At 42.2% G+C, this 21,127-nt stretch overlaps 1 protein-coding gene and 1 long non-coding RNA gene across 2 annotated transcripts in view; both read right to left on the minus strand.

Annotated features, from left to right (window-relative positions):
* The window catches only part of LOC309353458, a 339,290-nt gene that overhangs the window by 177,152 nt on the left and 141,011 nt on the right, over positions 1-21,127 (minus strand). The window lies entirely within an intron of this gene.
* Positions 1,787-20,958, minus strand: ARF1 (ARF GTPase 1). Its single transcript, XM_081882753.1, has 5 exons — positions 20,567-20,958; positions 8,475-8,658; positions 7,214-7,324; positions 4,229-4,353; positions 1,787-3,383 (listed from the first exon to the last, which is right to left on the minus strand). Exons 2-5 carry the CDS (start codon positions 8,620-8,622, stop codon positions 3,222-3,224), a joined length of 546 nt encoding a protein of 181 aa, XP_081738879.1. The 5' UTR covers positions 8,623-8,658; positions 20,567-20,958; the 3' UTR covers positions 1,787-3,221.

Consider the following 21,127-nt stretch of genomic DNA (forward strand, 5'->3'; position numbering starts at 1 on the left):
ACCTACCTACACACACACACACACACACACACAAAAACAAACAAACAAACAGGATGGCTTCCTCCAATGAAGTTAACAGAGAAGCCACTGCAGATCAGGATTCATTCAATTTTTCAAGTGGACTATGTTGGGGGGGGGGACACCTGCTAGCACATTTGCAAAGCTAAGCAGGGCCTGACAAGGTTTCAATCTGGATGGGGGACATGTTGAGAATTCTTCATTGCAGGAGGTTGGACTAGATGACCTTCAAGTTCCCTCCTAACTCTGCAATTCTACAACTCTTACGTAGCTTTGCTGCACATCCCAGGGCAGCATGGTGGATAGGAGCATGAGCAGTGCTTTGGCAGTCCCTGGTTCAAGCAAGTCACTCTCAGCCTCAGAGTTGCAATGTGAGAACGATTTGGGACCTGTGAAAGCCCAATTTCAAATTTCTCCAGAAAGGATCCATCCGAACTGGATGTGTCAAAGGCAGAATGGCAGCTGTTCAATGTAAATAAGGTGAGAGCATGTTGCACACACTGACAAGGTCTGACCTACTTAGACCTCTGGACTAGCCAATGAAGCTGAATGTCTGAAAGCCCCTAGGGCATCTGGTTCACCACTTTGAGAAGAGGGTGTTGGACTGGACTTAAGCTCTTAAGTTCTTTCACGTCAAATGACTTTTAAGAGTTTTAATCAACCCCTTGAAGAAATGAAACAAGTGTGTTATTCCAAACACCTGGTTCACTGGGCGAAGAGGGGAAAATTAATCACTTTCTGAATGGCTTCCTCCCAAAGCCAGTTTGGACTTAATGGATGAGAAGCACATAAGCAAATGTACTTGGCTTTTGTATCAGCAAGCTGTTGGGAACATACCCTCAAATAAGGGGGGGAATGGGTTTATGCTAATTTCCCATGCTGCAATGCCACATGGGATATATCTTACAGAATGACTTGAAACACCCTTTCCAAGGGCTGAGTTAGCGGGGGATTGTGCGGTTATCAAATAGTTGTCAACACTCGAGACATCACAGCAGCCTCGGGCAATAGCCCAGAATGGACAATCAGTTTTTAACTGTATGTAACTGAGAACTAAGGAAATCGCCTTTTGCCAATGAACACCAGAAAAGGACATTACCATTGTGCATATTTCACATTTTATCCCACTTCTGCCAAGCCAAATTATGTAGGACCCCAACTCACAGGAGCCAAAATCTACACTTCCCAACACGGGCTGGGTAATTCTGAATTTTCTCAGATTTGTGCGATTTCCACCTGGAAGCTGTTTATGAGGGCCGAATACCAGCTATGTCCAGGAAATTCCAGACGTATGGCAACCCTACTTTTAAGTGTTGCAAACATGTTTACCTAGCTGAAAGCAGGTTTTGGAGGAGCCCCTGCTGGAGGAAGGCAATTCCCTAATTCAGTTATCTACGTAAAGTGTAGGGTCACTCTTGAAGGGTGGCTAAATAACACAACTTTAAAATTACCCAGAGTGTATATGCCTCATTTGCTTTTTTAACAGTTCTGGCCCACTAGCCTGTTCCTGCCAATACTCTGCCCACAACCCATATGGTAACTCACTATAACCCACAATATGTTCCCAAGTAAGAGCTGAACTGGTATGTGGCAGATTACAAGAGGGGCAATTCACAAGTCTGCTTTAACATGATATATACGAGAGAAAAAACAGCTTTACTCTAACTTTGTGGACTACTTTACTTCAATATGCAGGAGCTCAAGGAGGCAGGAAGGGAACTCGTCTAGTCCAAGCGGCTACTCAAAAGCAGAAACTGACGAGCGCAAAGACCATGAAAGGCTTTATTCAGTATGTATTTGGTTATGGAGCCCAGCAAGATGGAACAGGCAAAGCATGAAAACCCCAGGAAATAGTTAAGAGATTTTTATTCTAATAGCTTTAATTACAGTGCTTGTTTGTCGAAATGAAAACTGAAAACAAGTATACAAAACAGTTGATTACTGTGTATTGAAAGCAAATAAAGAGATTTTCCACAACACTAAACAAACCAGTTCTGATAGTTCCTCAAGTTAAAGTTTAAACAGCTCCAGCTTCTTCAGTGTTTTATCAAAATACAAAAGAAAAAAAAAAGTTAAGAGGTCTTCTTGATGGCAAATCTGAACCTTGCAGTATGAGGGATGTGAAGGGGTTTCCACATATACACAGATATGGGAGTGTTCCAAAAAATGGCATCAAACACTTCTAGAATGGAATGAAACTCCAAACTCTCATGCTTTTAGTATTTCCCCCCTAAACATTACATTAGGTGGCTTGGATGGCATTTCTTACTTAAGTACAGTACTTGCTGATGACAGAGCTGAGCACTGCTATGGGCTGCTGTACTCTGTGGAAATCATTTGTCTTCTGGAGTACTGTAGTTCTACATGAGAAAAGTCCAAAACACTTGGGGAGGGGGCGACAACAGAACAGGTAAAGGATGGCATCCAAATTAGACGCAAGAGGAGAAAAACGTTCTTGCCCAAATCTGAGAGAGCACTAGAGGGTCATAGTGTTTTACACGTGCGCCAATTTCTCTTAAGTCTGTGGCCTGAACTGAACTGAACTCTGACTTTAGGAGATCTCACATTCACAAAAAACACAAAAGAGGTTGTCAAGCACAGGAAGATCCAGGATGCTGCTCATTCCATGGACCTATAACATGTTAAATTGCTGGTATTCAAGTTGTTGCAGAACTCACAATGGACATTTTGTTCAAGTGTTTCAGCTTTCCTTCTTTTCTAAAAAAGAAACTGACATCAGGCTAAAAAATAGCCACCAAATCTGGCCTCCCCACAGACCTCGCAAGCCAAGAGGGATTGTATTCAGCTCTAGCGTACAACCAGACAACTGGCAACTTTTCTCTGAATCCACTTCAAATCCCTTCCCCAGTACTAAACAGCGAGTTGATTTTCTTTATAATAAAAAAGCTGAGTAATATTGCATAGGAGTACCAGAAACTGTCTCATTGGAAACAAGAACTATTTACATTAAATAAGAAACCTAAACTGTTTTCAGGCTTGGATTTGCCACATGTACAGCATGGTGAAGGACATCCTGTGACAAGAGAAATGAAAACAGCTTCCGGCACTCAATACCACAAAGTAGCATGGTTTGCCACGTTAGAGTAAAGCGAAGGGTGAAGGAGGAGGAGGAGGAGAAGGAAGAGGAGGAGGAAATAAGGAGGGGTGGAGAAAAGAGGGAAAAGAAGAGTATTTTTAGGGCTTCATTTCTGGTTTCGGAGCTGATTGGACAACCAGTCCAGTCCTTCATAGAGACCGTCTCCACTAGTGGCACAGGTGGCCTGGATATACCAGTTCCTGTGGCGAAGAGAATGCAGTCCTAGTTTGTCTGTGATTTCTGCTGCATTCATCGCATTAGGCAGGTCCTGAAAAATGGAAGCAATTCGCTTTAGAAAGTGGATTTTTGTTTCCTTTAGAGAATTCATAGGAAGAATCCGCAACATGCAGTTCAAATGTGGCAGAATGGTAAGATGTTGCATTGACCATTAATAACGATAACGATATCTTCATTGTCATTGTCCCTTACGGAACAATGAAATTGAAATCTGTGCGATCTGGACTACAGTGGGATATAGACAGAACCAGATCTGGTTCCCTGGGGCCAAAGACATCCTTGTGCTCTCACATGGCTTGCAACAGTAGCAACCCACCCTTCTCAACCCAGTGAGAACACAGAAGGCCCATAGTACAGATCATGACGAGAGTGGAAATTTTGAATCTGGCCGTATATGTAGCATGCAAAATTCCTAAGTTGTCTAAGTGTGGTGGAGAAAAAGTGATGGAAAAGTGAGACTTGTAAAGGCAACAGATGCTCTGGGATATTCATATATTCATACTCTGACAGATATTTTTGGTACTTTTAAACCCCTACATAATGGCATTGTGGTGCCACAATTTGTTTGGAGGTGCAGCAGTTTAGGAAAATCAATAAAGAAGTACTTTTAGTGTGGTAAAATCGTATGTTTTGTGTTGCAAGGGAAGTCCCGGGGGCTCCTTAATGCAACTGTGTCATGCAAGAAACCATATATTTTACTTCTGAAATCTGTCAGTAATATTATTTCCAGCCCATTGCCGACAGCAAAGCCCATAGACATAGGCATAACCAACAGAGGGTGACTGAAAGGTGAGAACTCTTACAGCCCACCATCACAACTGGAGGCAAAGGGAACCCTGGGGTACCATTCTGGCTGTGCTGTTCACAATCACTTACCTGTTTGTTAGCAAACACTAAAAGGACAGCATCTCTGAGCTCATCTTCTGCCAACATTCTCATAAGTTCTTCTCGGGCCTCATTGACTCTCTCTCTGTCATTACTATCAACCACAAAGATCAAACCTACAAAGGAAACAACAGTTGTTTACATGGACAGGCATGGAGACATAGTGCCTTTCTGAAAGGAAGTTTTAAGTATGGAACTAGGTTTATTGTCATAAAAATGTGTCTATACCTATAGGTAATGGCAATCAATAATGTAATTTAAATCAAATTCACTAGTTACGGGGCTAAAGCTAGCAACCAAGTAATAGTGAACTATGTGAAGAAGCCATTTACTCTAGTATTGCTTTTGATCCAGGCCAATGGAGGTATATAATCTTCTGGAATCTGCTCAAAATCCAATGCTATAACAATATCAAAATGATGAGATAATTCTGGGCATTTGCAAACAAGGTAGGAAAGAATGAGCAGGAACCATTTAAATCAGATTCTTGGGCTCTTAGAAAGAAAGCTGTAAGAAGCGACTACCAAATTCTGCATGCTAAAGCCACAGATGAAAGAAAAAAAGACCAATATTTAGAGAAGAATTGTTTAACATGATGGGACTTGCGTATTTTTTTACCTCCATCTGTCAGTCAACATATCCTAAGGTGGTGCTATCTAACCAAGTGTTCAAGAGAAGCCATCCTATAGCTAAGATCAGCGCTATTGCTGATGTTTCCAACAATAACATGCTGATGCAGCCAAATTACCACAAACTGGAAAAGCTACTTAAAATAGCTCACCTTGAAAGTGCTTTGATATCTATATGGGAAAAAGTCGCAAACTTGAGACCTTGCACAGCTTCATTTACAGAATAGGTATGGAGAAGCTATATGACATTACAGTGGTACCTCACAAGACGAAATTAATTTGTTCTGCGAGTTTTTTTGTCTTGCGAATTTTTTGTCTTGCGAAGCACGGATTCACATAGGAATGCATTGAAAATCATTCCCATAGGAATGCAGTGAACGTTTCGTCTTGCGAAGCAAGCCCATAGGGAAATTCGTCTTGTGAAGCAACTCAAAAAACGAAAAACTCTTTCGTCTTGCGAGTTTTTCGTCTTACGAGGCATTCGTCTTGCGAGGGACCACTGTACTACATAGGAATACCTCAACAATCTCCTCTTAATACCCAGATTACTCAAGAAGGACAGCAAAATGCTGGTTGAATGCTTGAGATGCTACCAAAATGACTGACTTTCTTACTTACCAGGATAAAAGCCAATGTCTAGTATTTTAACTTATGAAAAGCAGCCAGTAGACGAGGCACAAATGACCACCTGAATTCATGTCCGAGAAAACATCTGACTCTTGACTTCCTGACCTAAAGCTCGCTTTAGTGCCATGCTGCTGCTGTGGCAACCTTATTATACATGTGCAGGTACATAGGAAGCCGCCATATACTGTAAGTTCATCTAACTCAATTTTGTTTACGTAGATTGGCAGTGGCCCTCCTGGATTTCAGTCAGGATTTTGTCAGCCCTACCTAGATACTCCAGGAAACGTAACCAGGAACCTTCTGCATGCAAGGCATGTCTCTACTACTAAGCTATGGCTCCAACCAGAACCATGAAGGATTCATAGACACAGCAAGTATGGTGAGATGGTTTTCTGTGCAGAAACAAGTATATCATATTGTTTTTCCAGTGATTCTGAAACTTTAGCCCTTGGGTCACAACAACGTTGACACCATAAGACAAAGTAGCTTCAGCAAGGATTTCAAAAGCAGTGAGACAACAGCCAACAATGTCAAGTTATGTGTCTTCATCACCGATGCAGCAGCTCCTGTGCTTAAAGGTAAACTGTGAAAGCGAAACACATGCTGATCGCAGCCTTTGCTAAGTCAGCCCTGAGGGCTGAAAGAGACACTCATAAAACAGATCCAAGATTTAATGCACACAGCAATAACTTTGCTAAAAGATCATGAAGCTAACAATCAATAGGCCACCAAGTGATCTGAAAGTGGTTTTCATTATACAAATTACATACCGTCAGTTACAACATGCTAGCAGGTTTAGAGAGCTGCCTTCAGTTTTCCCTGGACTTGTTCTATTCAAAAGAAGGGACACTTGGCTAGTGTTGCTGACATGAACACCCAAAACGGACCAGTAGTCCATGGGTTCAATTTGGCCCACAAAAGGCCTTCAATTGTTCCCTGGGGTGATGTGGAGGAGTTACACATAGGTGCACAGCTACTTTAAACCAATGTATGGCCAAAACTACTGCAGAAGATACGAGAGGGGACAATTGGGCAAGCTTGCTAGGTACTCCTTTTGTATGGCTGCCAAACACTGACACAAAACCTGAAGCCAACACTGAAGGTACTTGTACTGACCATGGCATACTACTGGAGCTTGTTTTTGTACATCCTATGGAAAGGAATCATATAGAATCTTGAGATTTATTTTTGGGAACACAGAAGCTGTCTTTTGCAGAAAGAATCAGAAGACTGGCCTATGTATCTAGCTCTTTACAGTCTGACAACAGCTCTCCAGGTTTCCAGACAGCAGTGTCTCTCGATCTCCGTTGGAGATGCTAGGGACTGAACCTATATTTTTTTTTGCAGGCAAAAAAATGGTTAGGAGAAAGGAATTGCTGGCATACTTGCGAAGAAAACACTCAAAATGCAATTGCAACGATTATGTCACATATGTGAATGAACTAAGATAAACTAAGCTGGCGCACAATGGAGATGTCCTATCTTAATACTTGCACTAAGAAAAGACTGTCCCTACTGCAAGTTTCACATTCTGAATGACAAAGGTCTGTGGGACAGAAAGACCTAAAGACTTATCCCATCACACTCAGTACTAGACAGATAGTTGATACGTTTACTTCATGCTATCAACATAGTTATGGAGTAACTGAAGATGCCTGAGTGGGTCTCTATAAATACAAAAAATAAAAAAGGATATGTTCAGTTACAGAAAATAGCTCACCTTGTGTATTCTGGAAATAATGGCGCCAGAGTGGTCTGATCTTATCCTGACCACCTACATCCCACACTGTGAAGCTAATGTTCTTGTATTCTACAGTTTCTACATTGAAACCTGAAACAAAAAAGTGGGAGAAAAGTTGAGCAGTTAACAAGTGAAACAACATGCTCATCCATATTACCCAAACTAAGGTAGAGAAGGAAATGGCTGAATTCAATTATATGCCACACACAATCTCCTGACCAACTGGTCCACATTTTAAAAGTCAGTCTTAAAATGTATATTCAGAATATACACTAATACCCCCCACATCAAATATATACTTCATAAGGAGCAAACAGCTTATTTAACACAGATTTTTGCATTTGAAATGGCAAGTCAGTGAGCTACTATAGTCCAAAGAGCTGAATTGTATTGAAGGCCACACTGAAAACATATTGCCAAGTGAAGAGCCACTAGTAAGTTAGAATACGCAATTGCACCTAAATATCATTCACTTGCCATTTTCAAAAGCATACAGGCCAAGCTTCACGTATTACAGTGGTATCTCCAGTTGCGGATGGGATCCATTCTGGAGCTCCGGCCTGATCCTGAGGTTTCCACAACCAGAGGTGCTTGTTCTGTACATGCACACAGCGCGATAGAGTGCTTCTGCACATGCATGAGCAGCGAAACCTGGAAAAATACTTCCAGGTTTGCCGCTTTTGCAACCCAAAGTTTACGTTACCCAAGGGTAACGTAAGCCGAAGTTCTACTGTATTTTGCAATGTTTCTTCTTTCAAATGTTTGCCACAGGTTTTTAAAGGATTTACAGGATGACACCTCTCCTATGGCTAGTTTCTCAATTTTAAAAAGGAAAAACAACCGACGAATGAGATAACATATTATATATCACAGCAGATATTAACCAAAGCAACAAAAATGGCTGTAGCAACATCTTAACATTCATAGACATTGTCAACATTTTCCTCCCTCTACTATTCCAGCATTAGTCAAATCCTTTCTCGAAGAGAAGCAAATTAAGAAATATTGGAGTTGTATCTTGTGCTCTCTAAGCAATGAGTTCTAATGGATCTATAAACATAGTTAGAGCAACCAAATGCTTATTTCACCTGGGTAACAAATGCATCATGAGACATATGCAGACCAACCATATGCGAGCTTACTCAACAGTACTGTCAGTCTGTGTACAATTCCAATCTTTACTTTTAAATATGTTTAAAACAGTCACATATTTGTAAAGGGAAGCTGCTTAATATCTTACCTATAGTAGGGATGGTAGTTACTATTTCACCGAGCTTAAGTTTGTACAATATAGTAGTCTTCCCTGCAGCATCCAGCCCAACCATAAGTATGCGCATCTCTTTTTTGCCAAAAAGGCCTTTGAAGAGGTTAGCGAAAATATTTCCCATGCTTAAGTCTGGTGCTCACTCACTGGCCAAAGAAATCTAGGAGAAAATAAATTCAAAACAGTTAGTTCTGTACAGTGTGATGATCACGCCCTGCTCAATCCTTAGGAGTAAAAGCCCCCGGAACCCAGTGAGATTTATTTCCAAGTGTTAAGTGTGAAAAGCCACCTCACAACAATGGAGGCTCAATGCAGAGCAGAAGTTTTAAGAGTGTGAACAGGGATTAGATTGGAAAGGTCATTTTCAGTGGTGGGTTCTCAGCTTTGGATACTGCAAAAAGACCAACAGTAACAGATACTTTTAGCACAAGACACACAAAATGGGTTTTGTAGGAGACTGCAAGTAGTATGACTATCTTTCGGGGAGGGGGGGGGGAGAGAAGAAAGAAGCTTGAGGAATCCCCACCATCTAGCTGGAATGGTAGCCCCTCCTCCTCCCATCACAGGGCCTTCTGCAGAAGCATTTTGTTTTGAATGAAGCAGTCTTCTAAACAAATGGTCTTTTCCATTCTACTGTTTTGTTTTGAATCAATGCTTGTTGTTCAAGAATCTTACATAAACTTTGTGAGGTCTGCCTGAAAAGGGTTGTATGGATACCTTAAATGAAAAGTTTGCTGCTTTTCATATTCTTCAGTATATAGTATTCTAGAGAAACCATTCAAAGTGTACAAGAAACATTTGTTTATACTACTGCTTCTCACAGATGTGAACATGAAATCTTTATTACGTCAAAACAAAGAAAATGACCAGTGGAGTCGGATTTAGATAATGTCATGCCTATTTCACAACTTATTCCTATTGATTTTCAAGCACTTTTTATTTTGTAACCAAACCTTGTAACAAGCAAGGCAAGGCACCAACAAAGGAGCAGCAGGGCGAGGACACCCCCAAGTTACTCTGAGATAGCATAAGACTGCATTGACAGTATTGTCAGCTATCATGGAAGTCTTACAACTCAAAATACATTGTGAACCTATATATACTGGATTGTATCAAACCAAGCAGTCCTATTAGCACAAGGATTTCCACTTGTGCACTAGATCTCCCCCCCATCCTTGTGCCCCCCCCATGACAATTTGCAGAATAAATTTGGGGGCCACACAGGGGGAGGAGAGGTTGTGTTGCAAAGCCCTAGTGCTAAAATGACTAGCATTCAGGTTCCAAAATGTCTAAGTAAAAGCATAATGCTACCAATTTCCAGCATTTTGAAAATTGTCATAAATATGCTACAGTAACAAGGAAGTTAGTATCATTAGCAGGAATGTCATAATAAAAGATTACAGGTATTCCACTTTCCTTAACGAAAAAAAATCAAATGTGCCTCACTAATCCACAGCACGCTAGGCACCACTTCCCCAAAATTAGGATTGACTTGATAATTAAGAGGTGGAAAAATCAGATTCCAGCAGAGCCATTCTTATAAAAGGGTAAAACACTGTTTCAAAATTTCAAAAAAAAAAACCCCCAACCCATCATCAGCAGAGACTTGGGCAACTAAGCTCCTGGGGTTCTCACTCCACTCCAAATACTAAAAAGGCTTAAAAAAACTAAGGGGGGGGGGAGATGATGGCTACTTGGGGACACAGCTTCTACTTAGCCACACTTGGCAGACATATCGACAGCTAGCACCACGGTTCAGACACATGAGAAAGAAAAAGGAATTATATATTGGTAGCCATGTGGATTTTAAAGCACTTTCTTAGAACAGGATCACTGCTTGTCTTAAAAAAAACCATTACCTTTATTTAGCAACAGATTTCACTGTGGCAGCCAAAAAGAACATTTTATATACAGTGAGTCAACACATGGTTCACACCTTTATTAAACTTACACACACAAAGATCAGGAGTAACATCGTGACTAGCTCATATTAGCAAAGCAGCTTTTTCCTACAGTTTCAGTCATTCTCTCTGTCACCAGAGGAACAAACAACAATCCTTATTTGGTTAGAGGAAGGGCCTTGTAGGAGTAAAAAACAAGTCCTGCTTTCTGGCCACGGTTTCTACATGACAGCTTTTAACTCTCTGCCTGCACCTTGTGAAGGTGCAGAGCCGTTCCAATGCTCTGCACTTATACGCAAATTCACCCATTTTCTCTTTTGCTCCACAACTGAATACTAACCTAGCAGAAAATGCAATTATCTATATTATTGTAGTAAGTATGTATCAATGTTCTTAGATCACTGGGAAGTGGCTTTAAATCAAACTCAACTATGTTATTCTGGGACATCGCTTTTCTTTTGAAGATGATGCCCTGCTAATAGCGTGTCTTTCAGAAATTAACACAGATGCCAAGAATATTCCATGTTTTCTTACAAAACATATTCCACATGCTTGCTAGGAGTGCTCCAAAGATAATCAATCCATACATTTCACATTTCAGCTTTGCAAATTAACACATCCTATCAACTTTGTTAGGACAAGCTGACAGTATAACATGGTAGTCACACAATGTTCGGTTTCCTGCAGATCACTGTCAACACCACTCAACAGCTGCTAATTGCATTTCCAAAAGTATGACTCTCAAGAATGCTTCAGGAAACAAAGACACCTCAAAAATAACAAAGAAAAGACTGATGGCCAAAATTTAAGAAACTGCATTATCGTCACAGTTTTCTGCTAGAAGCTTAAATATTTTGAGATTAAACCCCTGCTTTTAAACATGCCAGACACTAAGCACATGATATGAAACTCATGAGAAAATTGCACGTACCAGGGGCTGTTACCTTTGCTTCAAATACCACCAAAGATATTAACTTTATGCAGCAACAAAACTGAGAGGGGACCACTTACCTGGTGCCATGATCGATGGCATAAATCAACTACAAACATTTAGGTGAGTAGAGTACAGTGTGGGAATCTTTCCTAGGAACTTCTATTCACTGCCACACAGTGAATTCTAACTGCATGTACCCATGCTTAGATCAGAGGAGGGGAATCTGCAGCACTCCAGGTTCCATCAGCTCTAGCCAGCATGGCTGTATGATACAGCTCAACATTTAGAAGTCCATAGGTTCCCTAGCCATAGTTCAGGAAGAAGCTGCATTCAACACTCTTAATACCTGACTATTGTGTGCCCATAATAGCTTATTTCACACAGTCCATACATATCATAGCATAGTTGTGTCTAAGCTACACATGAAATCTTTGTAGCTCAATTGCCTCTGGCTGTTTACAGTATTTACGATAACATCAAAACTAAAATATTTATGCATCGCAGCTGTGTGTATGTTTATACTTAAAGTCTCAACCCATAAACTCTTGAGTAATTCTACAGACTTCAGTAAGACTACTCTGGAGTTGGAAAAGACTAATTTTCAGGTTCCACTGGAACAGGATTAAATAAAAATCATTATTATGCAATAGTTCATTGCTGCATTTCTTGACCATTTTGGAACTTTAGAAAACTATAAATTAAGTGTTAAAATAGTGCCATGGAGATACTGGAGTACAATATGCAACTATTTCTGCCTTTCCCCAAACATTTCCACTGCTCTTTCACCTTTCTTCCTACAGATCCAAGTAACCATTTCTCCTACTTATTCTATACTTTGTCTCCCACCCCCTCCCACCCCTCATGACTACCAACAGCTTTCATTCCCCGACAGAATGTGCAGAGATTTTTGGGTGCAGTTGTGTACCTTCAGCCTGTATGGACTACAAATACAAGATGAGCACAAGAAAAGGAATACCTTAACTTTAAAACTACACAAACTCACTAGCCAGCCAAGCTAGGCAAACCAATGTTTTCAGTATCACGTGCTGCTTGCTACAGAACAATTCCCTTGTGGTCAAGACTGTCTGCACACATTAATCCCCAACTGAGACTTACAGGTTCTCCCCACAATTATAGTTGTGCTTTTCAAAAAATAAACTAAAGAGTGCTTCAAGATACTAGCAGTGTCCTGGCTATTCATGTAAGAAGTGTAGACTGGTAATGTGCATGGATGCAGCATAAGCATTTGTCCTATTTAGAGTTGGCCATTTAGCATCCCTTCCAAGTCCCTTCATGATGAGGCAACAGCCACCAACACATATACTTTATTCACTATACCTTATGGACTGAAGGTTGGTGTGAACCTCATAGAGGGAAATGTTATTTCATATTTAGCACTCCCTGTAATAGCAGACGTGAACGTATATCCATTGCATCCAAAGGAAAAGTGGGGTGAGGAGACTTGTTCAATGGTACAGAGCTCTTTATTCATAAAGAAAATACAGCAGCAGGGTCTTTTAACACCCCTTGCCTCCCCTCAAACATCAGTCCTGTTTGCCTATGTGTACTGGCAGCATGCTGGCATAAGGAGCTCCCTGGCAGTAAGTCTCTGGGTCTCAAACATGTTCTGCTTTCAAAGTCATAACAATTAGTAAAAGAGAACACACTGTGATATCACTGTGTGGTTGCGTTTCCTATTACTGCTTCACTTGCTCATTTGCAGGGACAGGGAAACCATCCAATGACTCCACATTCTGCGGTCTTTACTAGCTGTTACAGGAAGAGGAAGATATTTCATAGGGCTGTTGCTTCTGGAAGCATCTACCTACCCTGCATAATGTCTAGTTTAGTTCCAAATATATATTTCAATAATTCTATAGCTCTTTTAACACAAGTTTTGGGCTCTTGCACAGGAAGGCAGATTGCTAGATACAGATACATGGTGCAACTCTCCACATTAAAAAAACCCCTGCATGTTCCTTCAACATGCCTTCATTTGTGATCAGCAATGAAACCTAAATGGATTGCACCTAGACAAGCAAAGAGCATAAACAGCACACAGGCCTAGAGCAAAATACCTTTTCACAGTAAATGGCTTAAATATTAAGCTGCATTAATTGTTACTCAGCACGGATAGGTACTGAACTGTTTTTACACTCTAGCGAGATTATAAATAAGAGGAGGAAGCAAACAATAGTGTGTAACACTACTGGACTGTGATGCCTATGAAAAAAGAATTTGAGAATGGAAATATTAGCATGTGGTATTTCACTTCTCCAAAAAATTCCTTAGAAGTAATATTGTTGGATTTTTGCATACTGCAAGAAAGACTGCTGAAAAAAATTAAAAAGCTGCAAAAGCTGGAAGCTTACTAAAACTTGCAAAAAGGGGCTCAAGTGACATTTCAAGGCTGGACAGCTGGCATAGCAAAATATTCAAGTTAGTAAGAGGAATTCCTGCAGATCAGTTTAATGGAACTTCACTTTCACATTCTATTCCGACAGTGGCCACAAGGCATAATCACAGTTACTCTGATTAGATAATGTTAATACTGTACTGAATTTTTGTCCTGCAGAAATGAAGGCAAGATCCATTCATTGATACGTCTTCCCTATCTTATGCATGGTACATTATAGGTAGCACCCAGGGAACAACACTCACTGCATTTAAAGCCCCATTTACCTTCAGTGCAATTCTATACATGTTTACTCAGAACTATGTCAGACTGAGTTACATGGTGCTCACTCCAAGCTAACTAGGTATCAGATTGTAGCAATTCAGAAAAGAAGAATATCCAGCTGTTCTCCAATCCTATAAAATAACCATGTTTTAAAATGAATCCTAATTAGACCATATATGATTCAAAGTCTTAATGAAAAAACAATTAAGTCATAAAATATGGTAAAATACATTTTAATTTGAAACAAATAGGACAATGAGAGAGACTCTTACCATATCAGGGTATAAGAAAAGCAAATGATTGCTAACTGCTCAGACAATAAGTGCCCCTGAGCTAGGGTATCAAGATTGCCCCATAAGGACTATTTCCCAGTTTCAAATGGGAAGCAAGCAGCACTTAGCGCCAGCTATTTTAGGTATGATAGTAACACAGGCATTCATATTTTGTTTTCAAATGATCTCTTTCTACAGCACTAGATCTCTCATAGCATGGGCATACTATATCTTGCTTACTCAAATAAGTCACGGAGCAGGTCAAAGAGAAAATTGAACACTTTCATGACAAATTATTTTTGCCATGGAAGAATTTGAACTTTCAATATTACCCAGTCAGTGGGAAAATGTACTAGCTTCAATACCTAAGGTGTCATTAGATTCAAAATTAAGACTAATACAACAGAAAATAATATTTAGAGTTTATTGGACCCTTTACGGTTGTATAAAAAAGGTTAGCTAAGATAGCTCAGTGTTGGAAATGTGGCAATGAAAACATATTAGTACGGTGTTCTTTACTTAAGAAGTTTTGGGAGAAAGTGCTAGACTGTGTAACTATGACTGTGCAGAAAAAGTTAAATCAGAAGAGAATATTTTATTGAACTATATACCTGCAGTATGGAAATTATCAATGGGACAACAGAAATTGATTTTCTGTGCCCTAATGTTGGCCAAGAGATTGATATTGAGGAATTGGAAAAATAAAGATATGATACCCTTCACTCAATGGACTGATATGACATAACTGGCAATTTATGAACAGACTGCTTACAGGCGCAGACTTTGTATGGATAAATACAATAACATTTTGATTTAATAAAATATAAATATTAAAAAGACAAATTATTTTTGCAAAAGTAGTGCTTAGAGTAGCCGAGATTCTCTCCAAAGGTAGGCTAATCTGCAAAAAAATTAAAATGGTTAGTTATGCATTATTTGAATGCTTCCTTTTGTCCAAAGGATGGACTTCACCCAATGCATACATACCTTACCTGGTTGGGGCAATAAGTCACTACCTTAAAAGTGGTTGAAAAAAGGATTAGAAAAAACTCATGAAAAGCAAGTTTAGCAATGACTAATAGCTCTGACTGCTAAATAGGGCCTCAATGTTTTCAAAGGCAGCATACCTTTGACCCTAGGACTCAACAAGCAGCAGCTCATATGGTCAGTTTGTAATCTTCCCAGAGATCTCTGGCTGCTCCACTAGTGAAAACAGAATGCTGAAGAGATGGACACTGGCCTCATCCAGCAGGGCAATAATTGTATGGAGTTTGCTTGGAGAATTAGAGGCACAATGAACATGATTTCCCCCCATACAAGTTTATCGTACATGAGCTATAAAGAAAGAAACCTCATTACAACAAAGGGGTATTTATTGCTTATACTTCCAACCATACAACATGCTTCTTCTATAAAGTCTAAAATAAGACTAACATGTATTAAAAGTGCAATTCTGGTGCACATTATCTTAGAAACTAGGCAATAAATAAATAGAAACTTCACTGAATTACATCATAATCTGAGATTAATGATACCTGTAAGAGATAGCACTGCTTTATAACAGGGCTGATTAACCCCAGGAACAAAGGTCTGATAAAGTTTCTCAGCAATTTTTTTTGCACCACCTCCCAAACCACATGGATTTTGGAAACAATGGGAAAAGCAAAAGAAAAGACAGCATGTGGTGGGGTAGAGAAGTTACTGTCTAGAGCAGAGGTATTCAAACTTTTTATACCTACCGCCCACTAATGCATCTTTCTTGATGGCAAAATTTCCTTACCACCCACCAGTGCTCGATGGAAGGAGGATTCAGCTTGTGGCGTAGAACCCACTACCGCGGACCAGATTGACAACCCCTGGTCTAGAGGGAAGCTTGTGTGGTGCCGAATTGTCATGTCTTCAGCATATGTGTTTCCCCAAGGAATTTGGATAGTACCAGTGGTCTGGCATTTGGTGGCTATTATATGCCCCCATTTATGTGTTGGATGTGGTGTGTGTCAAACTTAAAAAACCCAAAACATTGGGATAAGCACTGCAGTATTTCTGCTCTGTACTGCTTTTCATCATTCTTTTGATAATATTTTTATATTTAGGTCACCTTTCTACCTAGGAGCTGAAGGTGGCATATATGGCTCTCCACCTCCAATTCCGCCCCCCCCCACAGCAACCCTGCAGGGTAGATTAGGTGGAGACAATGTCTGGCTCAAGGTCACCCAGTCAGCTTTATAAAGGTAAAGGTAAAGGTACCCCTGCCCGTACGGGCCAGTCTTGACAGACTCTGGGGTTGTGCGCCCATCTCACTTAAGAGGCCAGGGGCCAGCGCTGTCCGGAGACACTTCCGGGTCACGTGGCCAGTGTGACAAAGCTGCATCTGGCGAGCCAGAGCCGCACACGGAAACGCCGTTTACCTTCCCGCTGGTAAGCGGTCCCTATTTATCTACTTGCACCCGGAGGTGCTTTCGAACTGCTAGGTTGGCAGGTGCTGGGACCGAGCAGTGGGAGCGCACCCCGCCGCAGGGATTCGAACCACCGACCTTTTGATCGGCAAGTCCTAGGCGCTGAGGCTTTAACCCACAGCGCCACCTGCGTCCCTTTATAGCTGCGTCCCTTTATAGCTGAGTGGTAATTTGAATCCTGGTCTCCTAGATTTAGTGCTTTGGGACTTCTACCTGTTTTGTGAATAAACTGACACATGTAACTTAGAGTAAACTAATAAACACCTTAGTCACCAGATTGATAAGTGATGCAATGATGACAACTCCTCCTCTTTTGATTTGTGTGTCTGCAAGTGTACATGCATACTGTGAATGTGTGCGCAGAATAGGAGGGTGGAGTGGCCACATCCACCACTGGCATGTGGCCAAGGCTTGGAAACATGTGAATGCCTTGGGCCAAAAAAGATCACTCAAACACTCACATTTTGAGGAGTGTGGAGTACCTTGGTAGGAACTCCACAACCACTTCAACAGTTAACTTTTTTCTAACTTCAGAAATAATGAGTGTTTCCAGTTAAGGCTTCTTGGTGTGCCCAACCCAAGTAAGAAACTTGAAGTTGAAGACGACAACCGACAAGGTCAAAGATAAACAATGAAGCTGGCTGATTTTATGGCCCACAAAGTTTTAATACAATGATAAGTACAACCTCATGCTACGGTGTAAGCTGATACTTCCCTGAAGGAGTTTGCGCAACAGACAGTGCCTGTTCCCTTGTGGTCGAAAGGACAGCAAAGTTCTTATGGCTGACTAATCCAACCTCCCATATGACAATGTAATCAGTGTTAGAAACTAAGTTATGAAAGTTAGGAGCTAAATGGCAGGTTATAGGTGCAACAAGGGAATGTCAGGCCACAGTTTTTAAATAACAAGAATACAAAGCTGAAAATGAATGAACTGCAGCTAAAATATTATGTTCATTTTTCACAGGCTCTAGTCCTTCCCCTGCCCACCCCCCTAATACAGTGGTACCTTTGGTTACGAACTTAATTCATTCCGGAGGTCCGTTCTTAACCTGAGGTACCACTTTAGCTAATGGGGCCTCCTGCTGCTGCCGCGTGATTTCTGTTCTCATCCTGAGGTAAAGTTCTTAACCCAAGGTACTACTTCGGGGTTAGTGGAGTCTGTAACCTGAAGTGTTTGTAACCCGAGGGGTTTGTAACCCGAGGTACCACTGTATTCTTAAGATGGTCTCTTCCCAGTCTTCAGAGAGTAGCCGGAAGCGGGGAGGCAGAAAAAGGTCCTCCTGTCCTTCCACTCTGCAGTTTTAATCTGAAATCTAAGGTGCAGGACTGCTCCCAGAGCTCAGAAACTGCTTGCGCTAATAAAATTCCGTCGCAAAATGCGGCTAGAACAATGGGAGTTTCGAACACAAGAACAATTCTGTTCTAACCCTGCTCCAGCCAATTAACCACTGAATCCCCCAACACAAGGACTGTTATGTAAAACAACCTGTAAAGCGTTTTTCATCACCCTCTTTCACAGAGCTGCTTAGAAGCTGCACCTAAAGAAGTTAGTCAGAAGAAAATGAGAGAGAGATAGAGGAAGGAAAGGCCTGCCTTGTTCTTACACATGACCATATTCCTTGGCATGAGCCAGCACCACACCAACCTCCTATCAATGTTCATTCTGGAATATATACTATTTTTGTTCACTGAAGATGTACAGCCAATTTTCCACAACAAGCACCAAAGTAATTACCTGCACCTCCCCTACACACTGCTCACAAGCAGTGGAGGCCTTCAACTCTCTCTTACAGCCTTAATCCTTTAAATATAGAAAATTAAGCACCACAGGACATGTGAATACAGGAGTGTGGGTAATATTCCCCTGTTTGCACAATATACCCTTAAGTTCAGATACAGGGGCAAGAGTGGATAGATATACACTAGAAAAGGAGGGAGAAACAAAACTGAATGGTTGGGAAAGCTGAACTTCTCTAATCTGGATCCTTCCTTATTCTGTAGGTTTGACCCAACATACCCAAAGAATGCACAGAAACACTTCCTGGATTTTCACACACTTACTTCTAAGCTATAGAGTTTAAGCTAAAAACATAAGCTAAACAATGTTTTTCAAGGAAGAGAAGAGGTCTGTAGAGAACTAAATAATTTAAACAGTATTCATGAATGGAGGACTAAATGCATTGATGTAATTTATTAAGAAATAAAAACACCACCAAACACCTAAAGTTTCATTACCAATTACAAGGCATACATAATTAAGAAAGGATATTGACCAGCATTTGGCTGATATTCCTTCACAGCCAACTTGGAGCTACTTATCCAAAGGGGCCAAGGAGAAAGACATGGGTACCAAACCCCTTCACTGGAGAAACCTATTGCCCTTCCTCATTCCCTCAGACACACTGCAGTTCTGTCACTACCATACAAGCTGGCAAAAAACCCAAGTAACTCAATGAGAAATATTTCAACTGAAATTGTTTTAGCTAAAAATATAAGAGGATGGATTGTTGCCAGTAGAGTGCATCTGGCTGCATAGATGAGCTGTGCCAATGAGCTCAGGACTGCCAATGTTGTAGTGTATTTCGGGGAGGGGGGGCTATGAAATAATTCTATGGAGCAATGAGACTGCTTTATGTGTCTGCTGCATAAAGCCTCAAATCTCAACCCTGGAAATGGTATCATAACCATTTCTCCCCTGGAAATGGGGGACGAAGAGGAGCTTTCTGTTCTGCCATTTCACACTTTTTCTGCACTTGCGTAACTTTCTGTCCTGCTGATGAAGTCACCAGTGAGTGACTAAGTGATCAAAATCTGCTTCCCCACCCCATACCCAGAAACCTCGGGATCAACTACAGGAGACGAAATAAAGGAAAGATCTGTCCACGTATCCTCTACGTACCCCAAATGTTGAGATCACAAGCTACTTGGGGGGATGGGATGGGGGTGTTGCACTCAAACAACAACTCCAGGGACTCGAACTAAGCAGCAGGTCACGATGGGGCGTGTCCTCATAGTTGTGGGGGTTCCCCCTTCTAAGTCCAACTAAAACTAAGTAGACATGCCTGTCAATCCTCAACTTTCAGTCAAAGAGGGGTTTTTAATTTTAATTTTTAAGCTGCTACTTTAGGAAGGAAAGGAAAGCAACGTGAAAGCGAGTCGGGGAGGAGGGTGGGGCGAGAGATTCCTATACATTTCTTCAAAGACATAAAAATAATAGTAATAATTCTTAAAGTGTTTGAAGGAAGTGCCCGGCGTAGACTGGGGCGGGGGGGGGGGGAGAAGAGAGGTGATCTGACCACAAGGATAAACTGGCTGTTTACAACATTTAAAAAAATAATACAATGAGAGGGTATTTGGGGGGGGGGCAAGAAGGGCGGGCGAAGGAGGCCTGGTTGCTTCCTAGCCGTTAAGGTTCGATGGTTGGCGAGGACGGCGTTCAAGGGTGGGCCGTTCGGCTGCGTCTCGCTTCCCGCGACTATCCAAGGAAGTCTCCCCACCCCGCTTCAGTATTTTTCAGCCTCAGAAGGGCCTCTTCTCCCCCCCCCCCGCCCGCTTCCTCCGCCGAGGCCAAGCCTGCAGTGCGGCCTGCGGCTCCGCTCCCCTCCCCGGCCTGGCGCTGAAGGCCAAACGGAGGAATGGCAAGAGGAGGGCCGAACCCCCGGGTGGAATTCCTCGCCATTATTACCACCCTCCCTCGCCCGCCCGCCGGCCGGCCGACCCTGAGCTAGGCCCAAGCGCCGGCACCGCCCGCCCGGCCTCTCGCCGCTTCCCCGCCCGCCCTCAGCCTAAAAAAGCGAAGCGTTGAGGGTTAGCGCTGCTTACCGGGCGGCGTCTCGGTCTGCCTCGCTGCTTTGAACCGGGGGCTGCTCCTTCCCTGCGTTTTTCTCCTCTCTCTCTCTCTCTCTTTTGGCTCTTTTCCTTCCCCCCCTCCTCCCCGCCTTCCTTCTTTCTTCCTCCCTTTTCCCTCCCTTCTCTTTCCCTCACTGCGCCCAGGCACACAAGATGGCGGCTCCCGGCGGCCACGTCAGTGCCAGGGAACCTCGCAATGCACGACGGGTAAGCAGGGAACGGCTCCCTCTTTCTCTCGGCCTCACTCGCTCGCTCTGTGCGTGCGCGTGGGTGTCCACCACCCCTCCCTCCCTCCCTTCTTTACCTCACGCCGCAGAAAGGGGGGGGGGCGAGAGAAGAGAGAGGAGCGCCGGAGAGCAGGAAGGTTGAAGGAGGCAGGGGGCGGGGCTTTGGGGGGGGCGGCCAAAGGAAGAGCGTCGCGCGTGCGCCAAAGGGAGGGGGGAGAAGGCAGAGCGGGCGAAGAGGGCGGGGTCACACACACACACACACAAAAAGCACAGGGGAGCAAGTGGTGGTGGGGAAGTGTAGTCAAGG

Source organism: Podarcis melisellensis (assembly GCF_964234715.1).
Source record: "Podarcis melisellensis genome assembly, chromosome: 12".
Classification (NCBI taxonomy): domain Eukaryota; kingdom Metazoa; phylum Chordata; class Lepidosauria; order Squamata; family Lacertidae; genus Podarcis; species Podarcis melisellensis.